Below are 14,998 nucleotides of genomic sequence, written 5' to 3'. Positions count from 1 at the left end.
ATCTATTTGTATCATCTTTAATTTCTTTCATCAGTGTCTTATAATTTTCTGCATACAGGTCTTTTGTCTCCTTAGGTAGGTTTATTCCTAGATATTTTATTCTTTTTGTTGCAATGGTAAATGGGAGTGTTTTCTTGATTTCATTTTCAGATTTTTCATCATGAGTGTACAGGAATGCCAGAGATTTCTGTGCATTAATTTTGTATCCTGCTACTTTACCAAATTCATTGATTACCTCTAGTAGTTTTCTGGTAGCATCTTTAGGATTCTCTATGTATAGTATCATGTCATCTGCAAACAGTGACAGCTTTACTTCTTCTTTTCCAATTTGGATTCCTTTTATTTCATTTTCTTCCCTGATTGCTGTGGCTAAAACTTCCAAAACTAGGTTGAATAAGAGTGGTGAGAGTGGGCAGCCTTGTCTTGTTCCTGATCTTACTGGAAATGGTTTCAGTTTTTCACCATTGAGGACGATGTTGGCTGTAGGTTTGTCATATATGGGCTTTATTATGTTGAGGAAAGTTCCCTCTATGCCTACTTTCTGCAGGGTTTTTATCATAAATGGGTGTTGAATTTTGTCAAAAGCTTTCTCTGCATCTATGGAGATGATCATATGGTTTTTCTTCTTCAGTTTTTTAATATGGTGTACCACATTGATTGATTTGCATATATTGAAGAATCCTTGCATTCCTGGAATAAACCCCACTTGATCATGGTGTATGATCCTTTTAATGTGCTGTTGGATTCTGTTTGCTAGTATTTTGTTGAGGATTTTTGCATCTATGTTCATCAGTGATATTGGCCTGTAGTTTTCTTTCTTTGTGACATCCTTGTCTGGTTTTGGTATCAAGGTGATGGTGGCCTCGTAGAATGAGTTTGGGAGTGCTCCTCCCTCTGCTATATTTTGGAAGAGTTTCAGAAGGATAGGTGTTAGCTCTTCTCTAAATGTTTGATAGAATTTTCCTGTGAAGCCATCTGGTCCTGGGCTTTTGTTTGATGGAAGATTTTTTATCACAGTTTCAATTTCAGTGCTTGTGATTGGTCTATTCATATTTTCTATTTCTTCCTGAGTCAGTCTTGGCAGGTTGTGCATTTCTAAGAATTTGTCCATTTCTTCCAGGTTGTCCATTTTATTGGCATTGCGTTTCTTGTAGTAATCTCTCATGATCTTTTGTATTTCTGCAGTGTCTGTTGTTACTTCTCGTTTTTCATTTCTAATTCTATTGATTTGAGTCTTCTCCGTTTTTTTCTTGATGAGTCTGGCTAATGGTTTATCAATTTTGTTTATCTTCTCAAAGAACCAGCTTTTAGTTTTATTGATATTTGCTATCGTTTCCTTCATTTCTTTTTCATTTACTTCTGATCTGATCTTTATGATTTCTTTCCTTCTGCTAACTTTGGGGGTTTTTTGTTCTTCTTTCTCCTATTGCTTTAGGTGCAGGGTCAGGTTGTTTACTCGAGATGTTTCCTGTTTCTTAAGGTGGGATTGTATTGCTATAAACTTCCCCCTTCGAACTGCTTTTGCTGCGTCCCATAGGTTTTGGGGTGTCGTGTCTCCATTGTCATTTGTTTCTAGGTATTTTTTAATTTCCTCTTTGATTTCTTCAGTGATCACTTCGTTATTGAGTAGTGTATTGTTTAGCCTCCATGTGTTTGTATTTTTTTACAGATCTTTTCCTGTAATTGATGTCTAGTCTCATAGCATTGTGGTCGGAAAAGATACTTGATACAATTTCAATTTTCTTAAATTTACCAAGGCTTGATTTGTGACCCAAGGTATGATCTACCCTGGAAAATGTTCCATGAGCACTTGAGAAAAATGTGTATTCTGTTGTTTTTGGATGGAATGTTCTATAAATATCAATTTAGTCCATCTTGTTTAATGTATCATTTAAAGCTTGTGTTTCCTTATTTATTTTCATTTTGAATGATCTGTCCATTGGTGAATGTGGGGTGTTAAAGTCCCCTACTATGATTGTGTTACTGTCGATTTCCCCTTTTATGGCTGTTAGTATTTGCCTTATGTATTGCAGTGCTCCTATGTTGGGTGCATAAATATTTACAATTGTCATATCTTCTTCTTTGATCGATCCCTTTATCATTATGTAGTGTTCTTCTTTGTCTCTTCTAATAGTTTTATTTTAAAGTCTATTTTGTCTGATATAAGAATTGCTACTCCAGCTTTCTTTTGGTTTCCATTTGCATGGAATATCTTTTTCCATCTCCTTACTTTCAGTCTGTATGTGTCTCTAGGTCTGAAGTGGGTCTCTTGTAGACAGCATATATATAGGTCTTGTTTTTGTATCCATTCAGCCAATCTGTGTCTTTTGGTGGGAGCATTTAGTCCATTTACATTTAAGGTAATTATCGATATGTATGTTCCTATTCCCATTTCCTTAATTGTTTTGGGTTCGTTATTGTAGGTCTTTTCCTTCTGTTGTGTTTCTTGCCTAGAGAAATTCCTTTAGCATTTGTTGTAAAGCTGGTTTGGTGGTGCTGAACTCTCTCAGCTTTTTCTTGTCTATAAAGGTTTTAATTTCTCCATCAAATCTGAATGAGATCCTTGCTGGGTAGAATAATCTTGGTTGCAGGTTTTTCTGCTTCATCACTTTGATTATGTCCTGCCCTTCCCTTCTGGCTTGTAGAGTTTCCGCTGAGAGATCAGCTGTTAACCTGATGGGGATTCCCTTGTGTGTTATTTGTTGTTTTTCCCTTGCTGCTTTTAATATGATTTCTTTGTGTTTAACTTTTGACAGTTTGATTAATATGTGTCTTGGCGTATTTCTCCTTGTATTTATTCTGTATGGGACTCCCTGTCCCTCCTGGACTTGATTAACTATTTCCTTTCCTATATTAGGGAAGTTTTCAACTATAATCTCTTCAAATATTTTCTCAGTCCCTTTCTTTTTCTCTTCTTCTTCTGGAACCCCTATAATTCGAATGTTGGTGCATTTAATGTTGTCCCAGAGGTCTCTGAGACTGTCCTCTGTTCTTTTCATTCTTTTTTCTTTATTTTGCTCTGCATCAGTTATTTCCACTATTTTATCTTCCACCTCACTTATCCGTTCTTCTGCCTCAGTTATTCTGCTATTGATCCCATCTAGAGTATTTTTCATTTCATTTATTGTGTTTTTAATCGATGTTTGATTCATCTTTAGTTCTTCTAGGTCCTTGTTAATTGTTTCTTGCATTTTGTCTATTCTATTTCCAAATTTTTGGATCTTGGAAATAGAATCTTGGATCATCTTTACTATCATTATTCTGAATTCTTTTTCAGGTAGACTGCCTATTACCTCTTCATTTGTTAGGTCTGGTAGGTTTTTATCTTGCTCCTTCACCTGCTGTGTGTTTTTCTGTCTTCTCATTTTGCTTATGTTACTGTGTTTGGTGTCTCCTTTTTGCAGGCTGCAGATTCATAGTTTCCGTTGTTTTTGGTGTCTGTCCTCAGAGGCTTAGGTTGTTTCAGTAGGTTGTGTAGGCTTCCTGGTGGGGTGACTAGTGCCTGTGTTCTGGTGGTTGAGGCTCAATCTTGTCTTTCTGGTGGGCAGGTTCACGTCTGGTGGTGTGTTTTGGCGTGCCTGTGGCCTTATTATATTTTTAGGCAGCCTCTCTGCTAATGGGTGGGGTTGCGTTCCTGTCTTGCTAGTTGCTTGGCATAGGGTGACCAGCACTGTAGCTTGCTGGTCGTTGACTGAAGCTGGGTGCTGGTGTTGAGATGGAAGTCTCTGGGAGATTTTCGCCACTTGATATTATGTGGAGTTGGGAGGTCTCTTGTGGACCTGTCTCCTGAAGTTGGCTCTCCCACTTCAGAGGCACAGCACTGACTCCTGGCTGCAGCACCAAGAGCCTTTCATCTACCCAGCTCAGAATAAAATGGAGAAAAAGTAGAAAGAAAGAAGTAGTAGAAGAAAGATAGAGAGAAAGAAAGAAAGGAAGAAGGAAAGAAAGTAAGTAAGGAAGGAAGGAAGAAAGAAAGAAAGGAGGGAGGAAGGATGGAAAGAAAGAAAGAAAGAAAGGAAGGAGGGAGGGAGGGAGGAAAGAAAGAAAGAAAGAAAGAAAGAAAGAAAGAAAGAAAGAAAGAAAGGAAGAAAGAAAGACAGACAGGAGGGAGGGAGGGAGGGAGGAAAGAAAGAAAGAAAGAAAAGGGCAGAGGGAGGGAGGGAGGAATGGAAGTTAGGAAAAAGAGAAAGAGAGAAGATAAAGTAAAATAGAATAAAGTATAAAATATAGTAGCGTTATTAAAAATAAAAAAGTAATTAAAAAAAAACCGGACAGATAGAACCCTGGGACCTATGGTGGTAGCAAAGCTATACAGAGAAAATCTCACACAGAAGCATACACATACACATTCACAAAAAGAGAACAGGTGGGAAAAATCGAAAATCTTGCTCTCAAAGTCCACCTCCTCAATTTGGGATAATTCGTTGTAAAAAGAGGAAAAGGGGAAAAAGTCTGAAATCTTGCTCTCAAAGTCCACCTCCTTAATTTGGGATAATTTGTTGTAAAAAGAGGAAAAAATCTTAAATCTTGTCCTCAAAGTCCACCTCCTCAATTTGGGATGATTCGCCATCCATCCATGCACTCCACAGACGTACGGCACATCAAGCGGACCGTGGAGCTTTAATCCACTGCCTCCGAGGCTGCACAGAGAGATTTCCCTGTCTCTTCTCTGCTCTCACAGCTCCCAGGTCTCAGCCTTGGACTTGGCCCTGCCTCTGCGCGTAGGTCGCCGGAGGGTGTCTGTTCTTTGCTCAGAAATGATGGGTTTAAAGGAGCCACTGATTCCGATATGTATGTTTCTATTAACATTTTCTTAATTGTTTTGGGTTTGTCTTTATAGGTCTTTTTCTTGTCTTTTGTTTCCTTCCTAGAGAAGTTCTTTTAGCATTTGTTGTAAAGCTGGTTTGGTGGTGCTGAATTCTCTTAACTTTTGCTTGTCTGTGAAGCTTTTGATTTCTCCATCAAATCTGAATGAGATCCTTGCTGGGTAGAGTAATCTTTGTTGTAGTTTTTTCCCTTTCATCACTTTAAATATATCTTGCCACTCCCTTCTGGCTTGCAGAGTTTCTGCTGAAAGATCAGTTGTTAACCTTTTGGGGATTCCCTTGTATGTTATTTCTTGCTTTTCCCTTGCTGCTTCTAATACTTTTTCTTTGTTTTTAATTTTTGTTAGTTTGATTAATATGAGCCTTGGCATGTTTCTCCTTGGGTTTATCCTGTATGGGACTCTCTGCACTTCCTGAACTTGATTGACTATCTCCTTTCCCATGTTAGGTAAGTTTTCAACTATAATCTCTTCAAATATTTTCTCAGACCCTTTCTTTTTCTCTTTTTCTGGGATGCCTATAATTAGAATGTTGGTTCACTTAATGTTGTCCCAGAGGTCTCTGAGACTGTCCTCCTTTCTTTTCATTCCTTTTTCTTTATTCTGCTCTGCGGCAGTTTTTTCCACCATTCTATCTTCCAGCTCATTTATCCATTCTCCTGCCTCAGTTATGCTATTGATTCCTTCTAGTGTATTTTTAATTTTAGCTATTGTGCTGTTCATTACTGTTTGTTTGCTCTTTAGTTCTTCTAGGTCCTTGTTAAACATTTCTTGTATTTTCTCTATTCTATTTCCAAGATCATCTTTACTATTATTACTCTAAGTTCTTTTTCAGGTAGTTTGCCTATTTCTTCTTCATTTATTTGATCTTGTGGGTTTTTATGTTGCTCCTTTGTCTGCAAGATATTTCTCTGTCTTCTCATTTTGTCTGATTTACAGTATTTGAGGTCTCCTTTCCCTAGGCTGCAGGTTCATAGTTCCTCTTCCTGCTGTTCTCTGCCTGCAGTGGAGAGGTTGGTCCAGTGGCTTGTGTAGGCTTCCTGATGGGAGGGACTGGTACCTGTGTCCTGGTGTGTGGAGCTGAGTCTTTTCCCTCTGCTGAGCTGGACTATGTCAGGTGGTGTGTTTTGGGGTGTCTGTGAGCTTATTATAACTTTAGGTAGTCTGTGTGCTGATGGGTGGGTTTGTGTTCCTGTCTTGTTTGTGATTTTGTGTGAAGCATACTGCACTGGGAACTGCTGGCATTTGGGTGGAACAGGCCTTGGATTCAGATAGAGGCCTCCGTGAGAGCTCTTGGCAATTAATCTTCCCTGGGGCCAGGAATTCTCTAGTGGTCCAGCTTCCTGGACTCAGTGCTCCCACCCCAAAGCCTCAGACCCAACTTCCAGTCAAGGAAACAAGACCCCACAAGTCACTCATTCCCACAATAAAGGGGATTTAAAAAAAAAGGCTAAAGAAACCCCAGACAAATGGTAAAAAGTAAAATCAAAGAAAAACAGAAGCAAGGAAACACACACACATACAAAAGAAATAAAAATAGAACCAAATAAAACAAAAAGCAGAGAACAACCAGACAAATAGAGGAACTCAAAGGCAAAATCAAACAATTAAGATCAAAACTAACAAAAACACAAAACCAAAGCATTGTGACAACTGAAGAATAAAGTAAGGAAACAGAACCAATAAAAAGGATTAAAAAATAATAATAAAATAAAATAAAATGGGATAAAACACAGGACAACAGAAAAGCAAAGTAGAAATGGAAACATTTTTTAAATAATATATTAAGGAAAAAGAAGAAGAATAAAAATAAGGGAAAAGAACACAGAACAACAGAAAAGCAAAGTAAAAATAGAAATATATATTTAAAAACGTTATAAAACATGAAGATCCCAAAAGAAGACTAAATAAAAAAAAACTAAAACAATAACAATGACAAACAAAAAAAGAAAGAAAAAGAAACAAACAAAAAAGCCAGAACCAACAACAGAATGAATAAAAACATGATAAAATTCTTAGTAATAATTATGTTTCCCTGGGGTCTCTACTGTAAGTGTCCTTGCACATGCTGTGAGACACAGCCCACCTCTGCCTCCCCAAGAGGCCCTCCTCTGCCTCTGGGCTGGTCTCTGGACCTGCTGTGGGCCGTGTGGGAACCACTCAGACACTGATTGGGCCCAATTCCTGTGTGTGCTGGCTCCCAAAGTCCACAGATGCCAGAGCTAGACTGTTTTCATTTGTGGGAACACTCATTGTTTACTCAGATATTCCATAGACACAGGGTATACCTAACTGATCACAGGGATTTAATCTTCAGCTTGAACAGCTGATGGAAAGATTTTTGATCTTCTTCCTTAGTCGCCCTGTTCCTGAGGTTCAGCTTTGGTTTTATCCCCACCTCTCCCTGTGGTCCACCCACAGGAGTCTGGTCCTGAGGCTGCCTTGGAGCTCTTGGGTCTGCCCCTGTGAGGACGGAGCACAGAGGTGGTATGACTGCTTGGATCACAGGACCCCTGGTGGCACCAAATGCATAGGGAAGCTGGCGGCCATGGGCACCAGAGATATGCCCCAAGTGAGGGCCTTTTCTGGTGCTCAGTGTAAGGTGTGAGAGAGCCAGCCCTGAGAAGGCTTCTTTTATTGGTGCCGGTGTGTGGGGAGAGAGAGGTTATAGTAGTGGCTCCTCCCCCTCTGTGTGACTCAGCAGTAGCGCCCTGCTTCCATGGCAGTCCAGTCTTCCTCCATAGGCATTCCCTGCTGCGGATTTCCTCCCTCCCGTCCCATCAGTGTCTCCCCACAGCCAACAGCAGTTCTTGCTCCGGGTCTGTTCTCCAATCTCCACAGTCCAGCTCCCAGTCGCCTTGCACACCTGTGGACACACGTCCCAGTCTGGGGCACATAGGGCTGTGGTACAGACCACCTGTGTATTTCTCGCTCTGTCCCGTCTGACATAGATTGGCCGCTTCACCCTCTTCTGACAGCCTCAAATACTTCCTTTCTGTCCCAATCGATTTCCCTGTCAGAGGGGGTTTTTCCTTGAATTCGGGAATCTCTCCTCTGCTTCAGCTCCCCTGCCCCGAAGTTCAGGTCCCATCCCGCTTCCTCTCCTCCTCCTTCTCCCTCCTTATTTTCATCCTACCCAGTTATTCAGGGATCTTTATAGTCCCTTCTGGTGTTGAAGGTCTTCTTCTAGTGTTCAGCTGGTATTCTGTGAGAATTGTTGCATCTGTAGATGTATTCCTGATGCATCGTGGGGAGAGATGAACTCCACGTCCTCCTACTCCTCTGCTATCTTAACTCCCCCTGCAAGGAATCTTTTTATCCTCCAACACAATGGTGGCTTCAAGATGGAGGAGACAACTAATTCTGAACCTGCAAAGCTGGCTTTAAGAGTAAACTCTGCCATGGAGGCAGTGACCTCAAGGGACCTTAGTTTTTTGATGTGCAAAATGGGACTAGTATTTCCCTGGCTTGCCTCCCAGTTCTTCATAGATCAAAATAGAGAAGCACTCTACAAAAAGACAAAGTGGCATAATTCTTACAGGCAAAGGGTTTAGAGCAAAACAGGGTTACATTTAAAGCCTCATTTTGAAACTTAGTGGCTGCATGATCTTGGACATATTATTTAACCTAAGTGATCAAGGCAATTGTGAAGATTAAATGATGATATGATCCACTTGGAATGCAACAAGTTCTAGCTAATAGGTTTTCTTTATTAACATTGGGTTATAAATGGCCTTATTTCAATGTAAGAGAATAAAGAGGAAGGAAATATCAGAAAGACCAGAATGAAGATATGAATGCATGGTGTCTGTAAGTTCAAAATGAATTTTTGGTGTTTAAATATGATCTGTACTCTCTAAATCCTCCCAAAATACCATTAGTTCATCAGCAGTAAATTACAGTGAAAGCATTTTCATTAAATTTCCTTTTCTCCAAAGAGAAGAATCTCAATTTGCAGACTTTATATTGGATCTCATCTTTTGACTCTTTGTTTGGTACATAAAGTTCCTTGGTAACAATTTAATAAGTAGATAAGTGATATATGTTTGCTTTTGTCTAGCAAATATATATTATGTACCTAGCTGATGAAGTTATGAACATAAGAGATATATGTATGCAAAATAGTATGAGCATGCTGTGGGAAACGTTGCTTACTTTATATTTCTCCTGAATCAGCAAATGAGTTTGGTGCACAGTGCAGTACTTTTTGATAACTTTCGTTATGTTTTAGACAAATTTCCTCTTTCAGGATATAAAGAAAATCTTTATTGTGCTAAGATATTTCAGAGAGAGATCGCTCAGCAGAACAGCAATTGAAAATGTTAAAAGAATAGTAAACCTAAAAATAGAGTTTTTTTCCTCTACAGACCGTCAAATAACTGATAAATTCTGCAGCATAACATAGTAAAATTTGCTACTTCTACATTATTGTTTTTTACTTTGCTTTGTCTTTCCTAGAATGACTACAAAAAACTGTCAATGCAGTGCAAAGATTTTGTTGTTGGACTCCTCGATCTGTGCAGAAATACCGAAGAAGTAGAGGCCATTCTGAACGGCGATGTTGAAATACACCCCAGTGGTGAAGATCACGGTCGTCCAAATCTCAGCCGTTTAAAACTTGCCATTAAATATGACGTAAAAAAAGTAAGGTCAGGCCTGAAGCCCCTTTTACATTATTTCAGTTTTTATTGGTGCTAAATCAGGGTGAAGGCTTGGCATAATTAGATTGAGCTGGGTTTTTCTAATTAATTGCACTAGGTAGGTTCTCTAACAATTCTAAGTGCCTGGTTGTGAGGCATTTAACCTACACTAATGCCAGTCTTTAAAACCTAGACTTGTTTATGTGGTGATTGACACTTTCTTTTACTTAACTAATGATATAAAAATGACTTTGTGTGTTTAAACTACAAGGCATTTGTTATAGGATAGGAATATCAAGACCCAGCTCGGTTTTCCCATTTGTTAATATATTCCAATTCCAGACCAATGCTTTCTATTCCTTCTTTAGAGCATTTGAATCTCCTTCATCTTTATTTGTGGAGTATTTTTATCTCTGTCTTCATGTGGTGCCCCCTATCCTTGACTGCTTTCTTAGGTTATGTAAGATATCTTAAAAAAAAAAAACAGTTTTTATAGGTAGGTTTTCTAATAAAAGTAACACAGGCTTATGGTAAGCTTTCAAACAATATAGACATGCCCTCTTTCTGTCTTCTCAATTCTTAATGGAGAGTAGTTAATCAATATTATATTTCTCTCCATAAATTTATACCTTGGACATCTTCACATATCAGTAAATAGACATCCACTTAATCTTTTCAAAAGCTGCATATAGTTATGTTTACTTATATTGTTATGTTCATTTAGTCAGTTTACTATTTACGGGTGTTTATTATTTCTTTATTTTTTTGTTATTTCAAAACATTTGCTAAATTTCCCTTCAAAAAAGGTACACCAGTTTACAAATGTCAACAGTGTGTGAGAGGGATTATTTCTTCCACTCATAATGGGTATTATTGGTTTTTTTCTTTTTTTAAAATAGATCTTTATTGGAGTATAACTACTTCACAATACTGTGTTAGTTTCTGTTGCACAACAAAGCGAATCAGCTATATGTATACATATATCCCCATATCCCCTCCCTCTTGAGCCTCCCTCCCATCCTCCCTATTCCACCCCTCTAGGTCATTGCAAAGCACTGAGCTGATCTCCCTGTGCTACATAATGGGTATTATTAAACCTTACCATTCTGAGAAGACAAACATTGTATCTTGATTTAATTATCTTCTAGGTTAACCATCCTTAAGAAACATTTTTAATTCCTTTATATAACCTGTCCTTTGTCTAATTTTTAATATTCTTTACCAATTGTTATTTTGAGTTGTTGTTTTTTATATATTAAATAATGCAGCTCTCTGTCATATGTAGGGTTCATTTGTAAGCAATAAATATGTAAGAATAAAAAATTCTGAAAAATAAAGAGTGAAATTTAATTATAAAGTTTTCATAATTGAAAGAGTTTATGGTGCAGGAATAAAAAGAAATATCAGTGGAATAGAATAGGCAGTCTAGAAAAAGACCCATATGCAAATGGGAGCCTAGTATAAAATAAGTTTACCATTTTAGATCAGTGCAGAAAAGGTTGTATACTTTAAAAAAAAGTATTTAGACATCTGATCTAGCAGGATCTTTATATCACTCCTTCTAGATGGAGAAAACATATAATCATAAAAGTCCTTTTGTAAAATATTGATGAATCTTTTTCCAATATTAAATTTCCAAAATTTGTTTGTGCTTTGAAAGAAAACCATTAGTCATAAAGCAAAAGTTGGAATCTTTGAATTTATGTAATACATATTAGAACCCCCTGCCATCTTGCTTGATACCTGCCCGCTAGATATTTTACATTTGTTCTTTAATTCTAACAATATTTTTCATGGGCAAGAACAGAACATAATATTAGAATGCAAGAAAAGAGTTTATGCTGAATCTTTAAGCAAGCTGTTAAATGTTTTGTCACTCCCCTGCTAGTTTGTAGCTCATCCAAACTGTCAACAGCAGCTTCTGTCCATATGGTATGAGAACCTTTCCGGTTTGCGGCAGCAGACCACAGCAGTCAAGTTTCTTGTGGTCCTCGCCGTTGCCATCGGACTGCCTTTCCTGGCTCTCATTTACTGGTTTGCTCCATGCAGCAAGGTATGTCTGTGAAGCCTGCACCTCTGTTATCTCCTAGAATTGTATTTGATTTATATATCAGAGCCAGTTAAGCAAAGAAAATTCCATTTCCCAAATAAAAATTTCAGGGAAGTCAGAGTTGGGTTTAAATAATCTTATTGTTTTTAATATTATAAAAATAACATATATTTGCTATAAGAAATAAAGCAATGGGAAGAGAAAATTCACCTGTAGTATTACCACTATTAATATGTGAAAGAAAACCTCAGTATATTTCCTATTTGTCTTCTCTCTAGTTACGTCTATGCATATATTTTTACATTTTTGATGAGGTATGCATTGAGCAGATATCTCAAATAACACCCTAAAAGAACATGTTTCCTTTTGTCATTTCTGCTCTGGCAAAATTTGAGATGAAAGTTTTTGTTTTGTATTTATTTTAGCGAATATGACCAGATAAATCTTAATATAAATAAAGGACAATTGTGTAAATATTATTATAATGCTTGTTTCAATGAAGACTGTTTGTTTTAAGGACAGAGTACATTGTAACCTGACAACAAAGATAGCCTGTTTTTCTGTTTTTTGTTTTTGTTTTTGCTTTTGGCAAACTCTGCCCAGAATTTGATGAGATTAATTTGTTCAGATGGACCTAGCCTTTCATTAGTGAGACAGAAGAAGTTTGGAAAATGTTGACCTGTCATTCTGTTAACAGACATAGAGATTTGTCTGCCTGCATTGCCAACAATCTTATTCTTCATGTTTTTGAAGCCACATTTCTGGAACTGTCTAAGTTTCAACCCTTAGAGTCAGACTGAAATAATTCTAAAGCTATGTGTCTGAAATGTCTGCTGGACCATCTATTTATGTGCCATGTAGATATGCCAGTTGAATCACTTGCTGTTGTTAAATCTGGACGTGACTCATTTTCAAATATTTGTAACATGTGGGTGGAAAGACATATCACCATTACCAACATATTTTCTTCTTATTATTACTTAGTCATATATTTGGTGCTTTAACCTTATAGGAATGTTAGTAAGTGGCTTATGGTAGGAAGCTGGTGCAAAGCCTTACACAGTGGGAACTTTGTAATTACTTCCATTGATGATGATAGGAACTGCTGGAAACTTGGCATTTTCTCCTGAGGGTAAAATCTGTCATTATAAATGTTTTTCCCTTAAATATATAAGGCCAAAAGTTGACCTTATACATTTATAAATAAAATATAAAGGAGGAAAATAAAAAGAAAATAGTGATATTTACTAGAATTAGAAATTTATAGCATGGATTTTTTTCTAGAAAGTTAAGATTTTTCTTTTCTTCCTTTTTTCATAGGAATGACAGATTTCACTTTGAAAATAGAATTAATTCTCCTTACTAGAACATAGGCTACATCTATGTATGTAGTCTCTATTCTGCTTCTATTCACATTTCCTGGGTCTTCAGAGATTTAAGCTGAATTAAAAGTGGGGGGTGGTTCTGAATTATCCTTGTTATTACTCTGTGATCAGTTAAATTATAATATCTCTTCTAAAGTGAATATTTGTGCCTCCCCATATCCAGTGAGTTCAAAAGCATAATGCCTTCCAGAGTGTTTGGTGTTTTGACAGACTAGTTTTGGCAGTCCTTAGAGTTGCACATTTCTTAAATTTTGATTGAATTCTAATTAACCTGATTTCCTTCACTATTTCTTCTTCCCTGGCCACGTTTCTTTCTGGTATCTGTTTTCCATCCTCGTTTATGAACCCTGAGGCAAATAATCAAATTAAAAGACACTGTCAAGGTATTTTTTTCATATCTAAAATCTATTTTACTGTTATTTAATGTTTGAAACATGATGATACAATCTATTTACATTTTCCCTTTAGTAATATGTATATAAATATTATTTACAGTTTAGAGAATTGATTTTTTTAATGGGGGGGAGATTGCTCAAGCTATATTGATGCTTTTATTTAAAATATTATTTAAAATATTAAAACATTCCAAAGCATCCCTGAAAATTAAGCGAGATCAAATTGCAGGCTTATGCACCTTGACAGAGTCCCTGTTTCTATTTAAAGTTTGGTTTTCTTTCCTCAAGTCTGCTCTTTTCTTTAAGAAATTATTTTTGTCCTTACTTGTTCTCTTTTTCCACCATAACCCAAATGTGTTCTATACTCATTATAGTAAAAATAGGTCATGCTGTGATTTCAAATCATTTTGGCTTAAGCTATTTTCAACCTTTTCTGCTACTATTGGTATTTGATAGTTATTTGATCATCAGTAAATACTTAAAAAGAGTATGATATAATATTTAAAAGCAGGTATTTCTTTCAGTGCTTACTTTCAGTCATTTTTCCAGGTACATCAATTTTTCACCTTGTTCAATTTTTCTTTACAGTTATTTTTTAGAAATCTGTTTATGTCACAGAATATATAGATGACAAATTTTACTAAAATGAATAACTCACTTCAGTTCCTAAAGTCCATTGAGTGGTGCCAGAATCTCCTTTAGTTTAAAGAGAAACACAACTCTCAATGATTTGTAATAAGAAATAGAAGATATGACTATCAAAACACACCATTTTAGTTTCCTGTCAACCAACTTTTTGTTTGTTTTTTGTTTATGTGTTTTCTTTTTTAAAAAAATTATTTATTATTATTTTTTAAACATCTTTATTGGCGTATAATTGCTTTACAATGGTGTGTTAGTTGCTGCTTTATAACAAAGTGAATCAGCTATACATATACATATGTTCCCATATCTCTTCCCTTTTGCGTCTCCCTCCCTCCCACCCTCCCTATCCCACCCTTCTAGGTGGTCACAAAGCACTGAGCTGATCTCCCTGTGCTATGCAGCTGCTTCCCACTAGCTATGTATTTTACGTTTGGTAGTATATATTTAGTAAGCAACAAAAGTACCTGGTTTGATTCTATTCTCTCCCTTCTGAATAAAATAAAGGAGTCATATTGTGTAAGAGCCAGGAACCCAGGGAAGAAGGAAGGTAAGGCAGGTCATGAGTGAGGGGCAGATCAGACACCGTGCTCTGAATAACTGAACGTTGGCTTTAGATGTGTCCGGACAGCTGAACTCAAGTTCCAGACCTCTCAGGCTTGAGGAACACTCTAATGTGGGTAGCTTTATTCTCACCCCGTTTTATGTCTCCAGCCTTTTCTCTTCTCCTTCTCCTATTTTAATTTGTGCTCTCTTGAGTTTTTCGTAATTTTGTATTTTGAAGGCCGCCTCTGATTCTCTCCTGGACAAAGCAGGGAATAAATAAGTTTTCCATGGATTTTACTACTAATATTCAAAGCCCCAATCCCAGTTTTCCACAACAGTCAAATAAACTGAGAACTTTAAAAAATTGGTTTAATATTTATAATAATAGCTGTTTTCACCAGGAAGATATTGAACCTTGCAATAAATGATTAAATAAATCTTGTACACATGATTAAATCTTATATAAAACATGATTAAATAACCATGATTACAATAAATTGTATATAAAGCAAATG

The 14,998-nt window shown here is 36.8% G+C and overlaps 1 protein-coding gene across 8 annotated transcripts in view; it reads left to right on the top strand.

The window, feature by feature from the left end:
• The window catches only part of TRPC6 (transient receptor potential cation channel subfamily C member 6), a 129,705-nt gene that overhangs the window by 88,985 nt on the left and 25,722 nt on the right, over window positions 1-14,998 (top strand). For 7 of the 8 annotated variants that reach the window (XM_082628694.1, XM_082628696.1, XM_082628699.1 and 4 more), the window contains 2 exons: window positions 9,284-9,469; window positions 11,354-11,518. In XM_082628694.1, the coding sequence (XP_082484820.1) occupies window positions 9,284-9,469; window positions 11,354-11,518 (351 nt within the window). The remainder of the gene's footprint in view (window positions 1-9,283; window positions 9,470-11,353; window positions 11,519-14,998) is intronic. The other variant, XM_082628697.1, reaches the window with a different exon arrangement.

This window comes from Mesoplodon mirus, assembly GCF_964341445.2.
Source record: "Mesoplodon mirus genome assembly, chromosome: 7".
Lineage (NCBI taxonomy): Eukaryota > Metazoa > Chordata > Mammalia > Artiodactyla > Ziphiidae > Mesoplodon > Mesoplodon mirus.
The sequence above is the reverse complement of the archived record's forward strand: the minus strand, read 5'-3'. Positions and strand labels throughout refer to the sequence as shown.